The sequence below is a fragment of the Rhinatrema bivittatum genome, chromosome 2 (genome assembly GCF_901001135.1).
Source record: "Rhinatrema bivittatum chromosome 2, aRhiBiv1.1, whole genome shotgun sequence".
NCBI classification, from domain to species: Eukaryota; Metazoa; Chordata; class Amphibia; order Gymnophiona; family Rhinatrematidae; genus Rhinatrema; species Rhinatrema bivittatum.
In genome coordinates, this window is record NC_042616.1 from 775,976,647 (window position 1) to 775,989,925 (window position 13,279).

General features: G+C 40.6%; 1 protein-coding gene across 2 annotated transcripts in view; it reads left to right on the forward strand.

Moving 5' to 3' along the window:
- The window catches only part of EFR3A (EFR3 homolog A), a 648,826-nt gene that overhangs the window by 585,654 nt on the left and 49,893 nt on the right, over positions 1 to 13,279 (forward strand). For both annotated transcript variants that reach the window (XM_029592044.1, XM_029592042.1), the window contains 2 exons: positions 971 to 1,038; positions 5,752 to 5,879. In XM_029592044.1, the coding sequence (XP_029447904.1) occupies positions 971 to 1,038; positions 5,752 to 5,879 (196 nt within the window). The remainder of the gene's footprint in view (positions 1 to 970; positions 1,039 to 5,751; positions 5,880 to 13,279) is intronic.

Here is a 13,279-nt window from a genome sequence, read left to right on the forward strand (position 1 = left end):
CTCTACTGCTTAGATAAGGAAGGCCATCAAGACTCTGCCTTTGGACAATGTCTTGAAAAATTTTTTCCAGTATAATCCCCAACTCCTTCCACAACCAACTGCTGTGATTTCAGGCTTGCCTCATCATTACCAATAGCACCCCAATTATTGTGCCTGTCGCATGAGTTGTTTGCTATTGGCCTGCTGTAATATGAGTCGGCCTGTAGCTTGCTAATCACCCATATGTGAGGACTACCATCCTGCTTGTCCTGGGAGAAAGCAGAGTTGCTTACCTGTAACAAGTGTTCTCCCAGGGCAGCAGGATGGTAGTCCTCACAAAACCTACCCGCCACCCCGCAGAGTTGGGTCCGCTTACGTTTTGTTGTTTTATTTTTCGCTCGCACTTTTTTGCTACAAACGAGACTGAAGGGAGACCCCTGTGGACCAGGGATCATGGCATGCTGGGCATGCTCAGTGTGCCAGTCAAAGTTTCTAGAAACTTTGACAAATGTGTTCCGTAATAGGGCTCTGCCTAATGACATCACCCATATGTGAGGACTGCATCCTGCTGTCCTGGGAGAACACCTGTTACAGGTAAGCAACTCTGCTTTATGCGCAGAAAGCAGGCGCTGAACAGTCAGCACCTGCTTTCTTAACGTGCCTCCAGGTGCGCCTTCTGTGTTTGTTATTCTCTGATGTGACTTTACCAGTAATAACCATTTAATGTAGTAATCTGGTTTTTTTTGTATCTTCTTGGATCTCCCAGGTTATAGGCTTTTCTTTTTATGTATTGAGATGCATTATTTTATGTCTGCTATTGATTTTCCTTTTCTCTATTTTATTTTTGAAAAGCTTAATAAACAGAACTTACAATTCTGTATGTAATGTGGAGTGTGTGCTTATATCAGTTTAAACTAAATGTCAGATAATTTTTACAACCCCTTTTATTTTTCTGCAGAGAATCTGAAGTAAATATTGTTTTGTTCTTTAGGTAATTGAAACTAGAAATGTAGAAGCCCCTTATTTTCTGCCTGAAGTCATTTTCCGAGACAAGTGCAGGTATGTTGCTTAAAATTGCTTTTGTAACCAGAATGTGTGTTTTCCTCTCTTTTTAAAGCAAAGGTCAAACTACCTGCAAATCATACAAATAATAATCTGTAACCCCCTTTGTTTTAGGGGTTGTCAAGTATTTTTATAAATATCTGATATCTTTCAGTAATATTAAAGAGCAAAGAAATGCTGACGAGAGAGTTTATTCTTCTACTAAAAATGTTAAGACACACAGAAAATATGACAGCTACCTACAGGTTCAGAATAAAGTACTAGATGATTACTTTTCATACAAACAAGAAATCAAGGAAAGGAATAGCATTCCAAACAGAAATGAACTAAGCACATCACATATATAACTGGGCTGGTAGGGGAAGGAGCTGTTTTTAGATGAGTTTGTTCGAAAAGATTTTTCATCTCCTGCTTATTTGTCTTCACAAATTAAATTAAAACATTGGGTAGAAAGAAATGACACCTGCATTGAGATTTTGATGAAGATTAACCTAGTAGTTCCTCAAATTTTTTAGATTTTTAATAGTGTAAATAAATAACTAGGAGGAGCTTTTAAAAAAACCTTTAAATGCTTGTCTTCCCAAGAATGAGATAAATTTCAGAACTAGAAAAAGAGGCTGTTAATAGTATTAATAGCCAATTATCTAAAATAGTACTTGTTTTATACTGTCACTTTAAAAAGATTTACAATGTATTCAGCTCAGTGTTTAGATTCATAGAATCAAACAACAGCAAAAGTGAAGTGCTGCACTGCTGTGGTAAGAACATATGAAATTGACATACTGGGTCAGACCAAGGGTCCATCAAGCCCAGCATCCTGTTTCCAACAGTGGCCAATCCAGGCTACAAGTACCTGGCAATTACCCAAACATTACCGTAGATCCCATGCTACTGATGCCAATAATAGCAGTAGCTATTCTCTAAGTCAGCTTGATTAATAGCAGTTAATGGACTTCTCCTCCAAGAACTTATCCAAACCTTTTTTAACCCCAGCTACACTAACTGCACTATCCACATCCTCTGGCAACAAACTCCAAAGCTTAAATATGCATTGAGTGAAAAAGAATTTTCTCCAATTAGTTTTAAATATGCTACTTGCTAACTTCAGGAGTGCTCCCTAGTCCTTCTATTATCTAAAAGAGTTAATAACCAATTCACATTTACCCATTCTAGACCTCTCATGATTTTAACGACTTCCATCATATCCCTCCCCTTCCTCAGTTGTCTCTTCTCCAAGCTGAACAGCCCTATCCTCTTTAGCCTTTCCTCATAGGGGAGAGGTTCATCCCCTTTTATCATTTTGGTCACCCTTCTATGTACCTTCTCTATTGCAACTATATCTTTTTTGAGATGCGGTGACCAAAATTGTACACAGTATTCAAGATGCGGTCTCACCATGAGCGATAGAGACATTATGACATTTTATGTTTTATTCACCATTCCCTTCCTAATAATTACAAAAATTCTGTTTGCTTTTTTTTTTTTTTTTTTTACTGCCGCAGCACACTGAACCAACAATTTCAATATGTTATCCACTATGATGCTTAGATCCCTTTCTTGGGTGGTAGCACCTAATATGGAACCTAACATTGTGTAACTATAGCATGGGTGATTTTTCCCTACATGCATCATCTTGCACTTATCCACATTAAATTTCATCTGCCATTTTGATGCCCAATTTTCCAGTCTCACAAGTTCTTCCTGCAATTTATCACAATCTGCTTGAGATTTAACTACTCTGAACAATTTTGTATCATCTGCAAATTTGATTACCTCACTCGTCGTATTTCTTTCCAGATCATTTATAAATATCTTGAAAAGTAAGGGTCCCAATACAGATCCCTGAGGCACTCCACTGCCCACTTTCTTTCACTGAAAAAATTGTCCATTTAATCCTACTCTCTGTTTCCTGTCTTTTAACCAGTTTGTAATCCACGAAAGGACATCACCACCTATCCCATGACTTTTTACTTTTCCTAGAAGCCTCTCATGAGGAACTTTGTCAAACGCCTTCTGAAAATCCAAGTACACTACATCTACCGGTTCACCTTTATCCACATGTTTATTAACTCCTTAAAAAAGTGAAACAGATTTGTGAGGCAAGACTTGCCTTGGGTAAAGCCATGCTGACTTTGTTCCATTAAACCATGTCTTTCTATATATTCTATGATTTTGATGCTTAGAACACTTTCCACTATTTATCCTGGCACTGAAATCAGGCTAACCGGTCTGTAGTTTCCTGGATTGCCCCTGGAGCCCTTTTTAAATATTGGGGTTACATTATCTATCCTCCAGTCTTCAGGTACAATGGATGATTTTGATTGGTTATAAATTTTTACTAATAGGTCTGAAATTTCATTTTTTAGTTCCTTCAGAACCCTGGTGTGTATACCATCCGGTCCAGGTGATTTACTACTCTTCAGTTTATCAATCAGGCCTACCACTTCTAGGTTCACCGTGATTTGGTTCAGTCCATCTGAATCATGACCCATGAAAACCTTCTCCGGAACGGGTATCTCCCCAACATCCTCTTTAGTAAACACCAAAGCAAAGAAATAATTTAATCTTTCCGCGATGGCCTTATCTTCTCTAAGTGCCCCTTTAACCCCTCGATCATCTAACGGTCCAACTGACTCCCTCACAGGCATTCTGCTTCAGATATATTTAAAAATGTTTTTACTGTGAGTTTTTGCCTCTACGGCCAACTTCTTTTCAAATTCTCTCTTAGCTTGTCTTATCAATGTCTTACATTTAACTTGCCAATGCTTATGCATTATCCTATTTTCTTCTGTTGGATCCTTCTTCCAATTTTTGAATGAAGATCTTTTGGCTAAAATAGCTTCTTTCACCTCCCCTTTTAACCATGCCGGTAATCGTTTTGCCTTCTTTCCACCTTTTTTAATGTGTGGAATACATCTGGACTGTGCTTGTAGGATGGTATTTTTTAACAATGACCACGCCTCTTGCATACTTTTTACCTTTTTAGCTGCTCCTTTCAGTTTTTTTCTAACAATTTTTCTCATTTTATCAAAGTTTCCCTTTTGAAAGTTTAGCACCAGAGCCATGGATTTGCTTACTGTCCCCCTTCCAGTCATTAATTCAAATGCGATCATATTATGATCACTGTTGCCAAGCGGTCCCACCACCGTTATCTCTCTCACCAAATCCTGTGCTCCACTGAGAATTAGATCTAAAATTGCTCCCTTTCTTGTCGGTTCCTGAACACAATTGCTCCATAAAAATGTAATTTATTCCATCCAGGAACTTTATATCTCTAGCATGTACCGATGATACATTTACCCAGTCAATATTGGGGTAATTGAAGTCTCCCATTATTACCGCACTACCAATTTAGTTAGCTTCCCTAATTTCTTTTAGCATTTCACTATCAGTCTCACCATCTTGACCAGGTGGACGGTAATATATTCCTATCACTATAGTCTTCCCCGACACACAAGGGATTTCTACCCATAAAGATTCAATTGTGCATTTAGTCTCATGCAGGATGTTTATCCTGTTGGACTGTATGCCATCCTGGACATAAAGCGCCACACCGCCTCCCGGATGCTCCTCTCTGTCATTGTGATATAATTTGTACCCCGGTATAGCACTGTCCCATTGGTTGTCCTCCTCCTACCATGTCTCTGAGATGCCAATTAAGTCTATGTCATCATTCACTGCTATACACTCTAATTTTCCCATCTTACTTTTTAGACTTCTGGCATTAGCATACAAACATTTCAAAGTTTGTTTTTTGTTTGTATTTTCATTCTGCTTTTTAATTGATAGGGATAAGTTAGAATATTTTAGCTCAGCTGAGTTTTTAGTTACAGGCACTTGGACTACTTTTCTTATGATTGGAACCTCACTGTCGGGATGCCCTAATTCTAATGCATCATTAGTATCCTTTGAAGATACCTCTCTCCGAACCATGCGCTGCTGAGCGACTGTCGGCTTTCCCCTTTGTTCTAGTTTAAAAGCTGCTCTATCTCCTTTTTAAAGGTTAGCGCCAGCAGTCTGGTTCCACCCTGGTTAAGGTGGAGCCCATCCCTTCAGAAGAGACTCCCCCTTCCCCAAAAGGTTCCCCAGTTCCTAACAAAACTGAATCCCTCTTCTTTGCACCATCGTCTCATCCACGCATTGAGACTCCGGAGCTCTGCCTGCCTCTGGTGACCTGCGCGTGGAACAGAGAGCATTTCAGAGAATGCTACCCTGGAGGTTCTGGATTTAAGCTTTCTGTAGTAAGGTAACCCTGGAGTAAGGTAACCCTGTAAGAATTTTTACCAAGCACACAGTTTGGTTTGCACTAGGAGGAGGATGCAAAACATGAGTAACACTAATGTATAGGTGGAGCAAAAACATATAAGAATTAATGCACACATGGATGATGCATTGTATGCAAGGATGCACACTATGCTGAAAGCAAATGATGAAGGCATCTCATTCATAAAGTGTTTTAAACAATTCTAATGTAATGAATTTATGAATATTACTTTTTATCTTTTAATTCAACTGGAGCTTTTATTTTCTACCCTTTCAGTCCTCAGATGGTTGTCTGATATCAGAGTATCACTAGAAAACACTTGTAAAAGTGACAAAGTAACTAAACAGAGAAAATATTGAAGTGATGATTTAAGTAATAATTCTGGGACTGTTTTTTATTTCCCATTATGCAAGTCTTTCTAGAATAAATTTTTGTGTTTTTAACAGTCTCCCAAAATCTTTGGACAAGCATGAAAAAGATTTGTTTTTCTTGACTAACAAGATTGCAGAATCATTGGGCGGCAGTGGATACAGTGTGGAAAGGCTATCAGTGCCATATGTTCCCCAAGTGACAGGTAAGTGTTTGATTGCCCGTATCTGACAGTAGCAACTGTTTCGAATTAAAATTGTTATATTTCACATCTGCCAATAGGAGGTGGAGATGATGAGCAGTATACACTAGTGGTGAATAACCATCAACAGAAATGGTATAGTGCTAGAACTTCACAGATCATTGTGGTGAGTTGATCCAAGAAGTGAAGAAGCAAGCGTCTCCACCTTTTGTTCAAGAATACTTAGAATGAGGTTTTGGTCCCCCGACCCGGACCATGTTCGCCACATGGGCAGCATTGGGAGGGACAGAGGCCCGGAAAAACTGTCAGCAAAAGCAAAGAAATAAATAAATAAAAGTATAACCAAGGATCCACAATACATAACAGGAAAAAAGGACGCTTTTTTCCCAAGCTCCAATGCCTCATCTCCCTACGTTTGGACTCCTAAGGATGCTTCTGCTGCCTCCGCCCACTCCTGAGACCCCCAAAAATGCTCCTGGTGCCTTTCCCTCTCCTGGCCTCCAAGGATGCTTTTACCACCCTCCTGCCTCCACCACTGGGACCCCAGGGACACTTTATCTGTCTCTTAGTGAATGGAATATCTCACTAGCATTAATCTGGGTTTAGTAGGTGAGCAAATTTTTTAAACTTGTATATATCCACATTCTACTTTTTGTTTTTAAATTTTAACCATGATGTCACAAAAATGGAGAGATTTGTGCTTTGAGACATGTCACTCACTGACATTTTTCTTTAGAGGGAGATCTGCGTTAGTTTATAATAATAAAAATGGCACAGAGACTAGTGCCACTTTATAAACTAATAGATTTACTGAGATACAAGCTTTTGAGGACAAAAGTGGCAGAGTGGACTCATGTTCTCAAAAGCTTATGCCTCAGTAAATCTGTAAGGTGCCAACAAGATCTGTATCATTTTAGATATTTTTTTAAACATCTTCACTCCTTAACACAGAATGAAAATTGTCATAGCTGTGGTCGATATGAAAAGATTATTTCTCTCCCAAAAAAGGTGCTTGTAGGAGTTTCATAAATAGAGTTCCATCAAATTATTCAAGAAAGAAAAAAATGATTTTCTGTTTATTTTATATTATATACTATGTTATCCTTTATGATAGTTTCCTTTAGAACAAATGTAAATACATTTTAAATTCAAAATTGACTGCTAGTTCTGTAAGTATCAGTTGAGTGCCGTCTTCACTGTATTATAAAGTTACGATTTTTTGTTAGAGTTTAGCGACTTGAAAAATGTTTGTCCTTTTTTCTGTGCTGTAAAATATATGGTTTTATTGTTCATTTTATCTACATATTACCTTTTTTAAACCAATATTAAACATGTAAGTGCATTGAGGCATAGATTAGAAGATCATCAGATGAGTTAGTTTTAGGTTTGGCACTTGGCATAGTTAAAGATGTCTGAACTTGTAGTCTGGTTGTGGTGGTCCCACTTCAGACTGTAAAACTGTGCATCAAAAATGGAGGTGCCTGTCTTTAAAGTAGCTGTACAAATCCATTTCTGTCAGGTGCATACTACACTTAACAGAAGTTATAGTATTTCTTACTATGCAGAACTTGATTTATGTATCTGCCATATACCAGACCTTAGCTTCTGTTTTTTGTTGAATATCCCCCAAGTTTGAGAGTCAGTCTCATAAAATATATTTTAATTGATTTTTGCATCAGTTTGAGAGTGTGTCAGGAAACATTTCTTGAACATAAGGAGTATATTGGTCATGTGTTTGATTTCTTATTACTCACAACCTGTACTACTGATGTCAACTTGGAGTTTGTACTCACTTTCTCCAGCAAAATAAACAAAAAATTGTTTTTGTATTTAAAAGATTTAATTACTTCCCCTATTACAGGAGCGCCCTTGTTCTAGGAGTCAAAAACTAGAATATGCGCTTTGTCTTGATTTCACCATGTCCTGTCCTGGCCTGCCGTTCCCCCCCCCCCCCCCCCCCTCCCCATACACACACACATATACCCAAAGACCCATAAGATAGGCCAATCTATGACTAGTGCACTGAGAGTGCTGTGGTGCTTTTAAGTTTACTGTTTCGCAAATTTTTCACGGACCCCCAATAATCTGCTCATACCAACTCTCAAATGAACTAAGAACTATAATTTACTATCTAACTCATTTCCCTCCTCTTCCAACATTACATTACTTCCTAGAATTGTTATTCTATGTTTTGCTGTAATGTTCACTAGGTTATAATAATATTTCAAATATTTCCTTGGATATATTTGTTCACCATGTAAACCGTTATGATGACTTTTCCGAATAACGGTATATAAAACTCTTCAAATAAATAAATAAATAAATAAATAAATAAATATCTCCTTTCTCTTTTTTGCACTGTAATAGCTTTGCTAGGGCCATATGAGAAAACTGTAATACCTTGAACTGGTGATCAGTTAATTCTTGCAAGCAAATAACTCCTCCCCACTTTGCTGCTTTGCATGTGTACCTGGTAGCATCTAACTTTATTTGAATAGTCCTTGAGTGTATCATCACATGAGCTCAGTTTAACTTGAACTTGTTTTGAAATGAATACAGTTTCAGCAAAACATATGGTTATATATTTCTCCAAAAGTTCAGTGTCGATAAATTCTAATATAACAATTTTCGGTCTTAACCAGACTACTTATTATGTAAACGTGTTTGGTCTACACCAAAAGCAAGGACTCCATCTGCTGTACTCTGGTGCTACCAGATAACAAAATCCCCAGATGATGATCCTGAAATCTGCAGCTTACCTGCCGCAGTGCTTTCCAGGATCTCTCCCATTCTTGTGGTCTCTAGTTTGAGAAAGCTCTTGCACAGATTAAGACCACAATCCACAACCCCTACAGGGGTAGATGATATTTCTGGAGAAACTTCACCGCCTACACTTGCTTCTAGCTGTTGCAAAGCAGGTATATCTGCAGAGTAGGAAGCTGGCCACAGGGACTTAACAATATCTCTTACATCAGTGGGAGTGAAACAGTTCCCACTCAGGATACTTCTATGGTTTAAGCAGACTGAACCACAGCTGTTCTCTAGTGCCAGTAAGAGGAAGAGAAAGCTTTGAGACTTATATCTCTCCCTTTCCCTTTCTTTTAACTATCTCATAAACCAGAGAACTCATCACAATGAAATTATTGCACCAAGGTAAGAATTCAGAGTTGCAATCCTGAGGCTGCACTTTTGGTTCCCATCCAAGCCATATTTTTCTATAGTAAAGTGTGCACAGCAGTGTAGGGCTTTTATCTTGCTCCATTTTCACACATGTATCAAAGGAAAAGTACTTTTGCATTTTATTAATACAGTTTCCTCTGACATTTTTTGTTTCTCACATTTGTTCTTTATACCTAAAGATTATTTACTTTTTATTTTTATTCCTGTGAATTTGCCTTTCCATCAGGCAAAAGATCTTGTAAATCCAGATACAAGTTAAAAGGTAAACCCTCATAGCTTTACTTATGCCTAGCTCATGTTTGTGTATACCCAAAATATGTGATGTGCTTCTAGAAGAAAACATAGAAAAAGGATACCAATGTTATATATTGTGTTTGCTGTATGTAGTGTTAAGTTGCCTATTTTCTAGATAGAGCTATAGTTGTAGAAAGTTTGTTTTTGGATTTTTATTTTTATAACTTCGGGAGTCTAGATCTGCACTTGCTCTTAACATCCCTCCCAATAAAACATAACATTTTCTTGGCTTTATAAAAGGGCTCAATTTATTAACATACCCGAGCACGAACAATATAAAGATCATGCTGACACCATGTGTTGCGTCAGTCGGTCTCAGACGGCTTCGACCCTTGTGCCTCACCTTTTTCTCTGCTCTCCCCGCTAGCCTTGGGAAGATGGCCACCGCCGCATCTGCAAGCCGCTCTCTCCGGCATCCCCGGAACGGCTATGGCATTGCCTCCCGTCATGTTCCTCCCAAGGGCCTCCTAGGATGCGCGCGCGTTACCCACGTCTTTATTCCAGCTATGGCGCGAACCTCGGGGGCGTCCCCCTCGAGTGACGTCACAACATCCGGGTATTTAGCCTTCGCTTGTTTGCCTACTCGTTGAGTTAGCAAGGATTGGATTCGTCCAGTCTATGCTACTCTGCCGCTTCCTGCTGCCGCTGGAAGCTCTACCTTACCCTTCGGGGAATTCTGTAACCTGGGTACCCGCTCCTCGGGGGCCCTTTGCTTTCCTTTCAGGTGCCTTCCTGGGATCAGGTACTCGCTCCTCGAGGGCCTGCTCTCCCTGCATCTGTGCCTGTTACCATCTATTTCAGCCTGGTGGAATTGCCAACCTTACAGCTACCATCTAGTGAGTAATCTCATTCTCAGTCTATCTCACCCACAGCTTTGCTGTGCTGGGAAACCTACACCAGAATCTCCCTATACCAACTTGGTGAGACGGGTTCCCTCTGCCGAAGGTCCCTGGACTGCGACCTCTGGATCACCTCACTACTGCCACCTCTGGTGGTATACTGCAAGCTGTATAATAAAAGATCTCACTCTGTGTTTGTGCATCCCGAGTCTAGCCCAGTACTGTGGCTCCCCACGGGGATCCTCCCCGTGGGCGCGGTCATCTGCCACAGTACCCAGGAATCCACCCAAACACCGTTAAACAATATACCATGTCAGATGAAGCATTGGTTTCCCCCCCCCCCCCCTCTTTATGCTCTAGCTCCCACCACGTCCCAGTGGTAAGCTAATTACCTCCCTCGTTGTCTTACCCTGCACGTCCCAGCGAGGGTAAGACTTGGCCTTCAGCTTTAGCCCCCTAGCTCATTCCGGCCTTCTCGTGCAGCAGCCCCCCCAGCTGCAGGAGACTCGCCCCTCCCCCCCCCCCCCGTGTCCTTTAAACATTCAATATATTAACAACATTCAACTTGGGCTCGGGTTTCCGCCACAAACAAGAAATCTATGCTTCCTTGTTCCCCCACTGTGGCCCCTTATATACCTTCAATTGCTGCCTCCAATCCTTCTTGCAATGCATTGTTAAATAAGTCTATCCCCATCAGATAAGTGCACCCCGTCTCCTCTTTAAAAAAAAACCCTTCCAAGATTTCCCAAGCCCAGCCGTGCCTAATCCAGAACCCGCCTTTCTGAACTACCCAACGCCCCATCTGCCTATTTACTTTTTTAACTCCTCTCTTCCAAATTGGCTCATCCTTGCATTTAAAACAAACTATAATGTCAGACCACCCCAATTTAATCTCTGGCCATCTCCTCATAATCATCGCGAGGGCCTTCCGCATATCTGCAATCAAGTTTCTGCAAGAATCCCATCCTATGTCATTCCCGCCCAGATGCACCAATAACAGTTGGGGGACCCAAATAAATTAACCTGCTCTTGCAAGAAGGATAACAGCTCATTCCATCTCATGCCCTTCTTCCTTTCCAGCACATCCTCCAATTCATCCTCCAAACATCCTCCAATTCATCTCCAATTGCAGATTCTCTCCATACGGCCATATGGTCTGTTCATTCCTTTCTTTTCCACAGAGCTATCGTCTGGCGGAGGTGGAGTTTGTGCTCTTTGGTCGGAAAACTTGTGTTTTCTTTGCAAAAATTTTTTCTTTTTCACATACTTTTTCTTGCGCTGGGTCTCTCTTTGGTCCCCTTGGATTCTTCTTGGTCGATTAGTACTTTTCGCTTCTCGCATATCCACAGGTTGTCGTGCCCTTGTGGTCTCTGTGCACCTCATGGCTCCTCGGGCTTTCGCCGATGCCCCCAGTGCTCCCGGACTATGTCCCTAATGGTTCAACATGAAGTGTGTATTCTCTGCCTGGGGGCGTTGCATGATGTCCACAGCTGCGATTTTATGTGCCCAGATGACCCCAAAGGGCAGTCAGGCCAAGCTGGACAAAATGGAGATGTTGTTTGACTAGGGAAAATCTGAGCCCTCGACGCCTAGGGACCAAGGGGAACCGATTGCCCTCAATCCCTTGGTCACCACCCCTCCCCTGAAGCTCTCATGGCAGGGGAGCTCTGGAAATCAGCCGGTCTCAGTGTCCTCAAAGTCCCAGATTTCCAGATCATCTTCATCGTCCTTAGCGCTGTGGAAAGACCAGGCCGAGCACCATGGGAGATCCCGCAAACATCGGCACCGGTCCCTGTCTGCACATGTGACTGGACAAGTGAGAACCATGGCGCTTGTCGCCCTGCCACCTAAGTGGCCTCGACACGAGGAGGCCCCATCCTCCCTCGATGTCTGAGGTCCAGGGCCGTCCGGTGCCAGATAGTAACCCTCCTCGGGCCTCCAAGGAGGAGGTTGAGCTCAGCCCTCCCCTCTCAGCCTCCCCTCTCGTCAGAGGCCTTCGAGGCAGAGTTGGCGGGTCGGGTGCGCCTGGTGGTGAAAATTGACGATTTAATCCTACTCACTGTTTCCTGTCTTTTAACCAACTTGCAATCTACAAAAGACATCACCTCCTATCCCTTGACTTTTTAGTTTTTTTAGAAGCCTCTCATGTGGAACTTTGTCGAATGCCTTCTGAAAATCCAAATACACTACATCTACCAGCTCATCTTTGTCCACATGTTTATTAACCCCTTCAAAAAAAGTGTAGATTTGTGAGGCAATACTTTTCTTGGGTAAACCCCTGCTGGGTTGTGTCCCATTATACCATATCTATCTAAATATTTTGTGATTCTTTTCTTTTTTTTTTTTTATTCTTTATTTTCAAAGATTTTTCACTTTACATAGTCAAATCTTGACATTCATGAAATACCGAACATTTAATAAAGAAATAACACAAACAGTAATTACTGTTATACAAGAAGATAATAGAAGCAATAGTTCTAATGAGACCTCTATTAGGGGGGACTGCATAACAATTGAAATTTACAAAAGGAAATATGACCAGAAAAAAAAAAGCATTATGATACCACTATTTCATGAACACTGTTACCAATATTAAGTGGAAATAGATATGGGACCTTCCTTATTTTGCAGAAACTCCTCTAACTGGTCGGGTTCAAAGAAAATATACGTATTGGTGACCATTTTAACTAAACATTTATGTGAAATGTGGCTCCAATATTTAACACTCGCGGTCTTTTTTGCAAAAAAAACTTTCCATCTCATCTGAGTAGTTTTTGCTAAGTCAGGAAACATGGCTAGCTATTGGCCACAGAACCTTTTATCTGGGATTCGAAAAAACATTTTCATAGTCCAAATTCTGTCAGACTCCAAAGCAAATACTACCAAAAGTGTGGCACAGCCCTCAATATCAATCTATAAATCATTAAGTAAAACTGTTAAATTTTCTAATGCATTGGATTGTATAGGAGGATTACATAAGGGTTCATTACCCAAAGGTTCAACAGGTCTAGAGGAAATATAAAATGCCTTGGTAATAAGGGGAATAGTATCCTGTGGGAACAAATACCTCCACATAAAATTTCCTGAGCA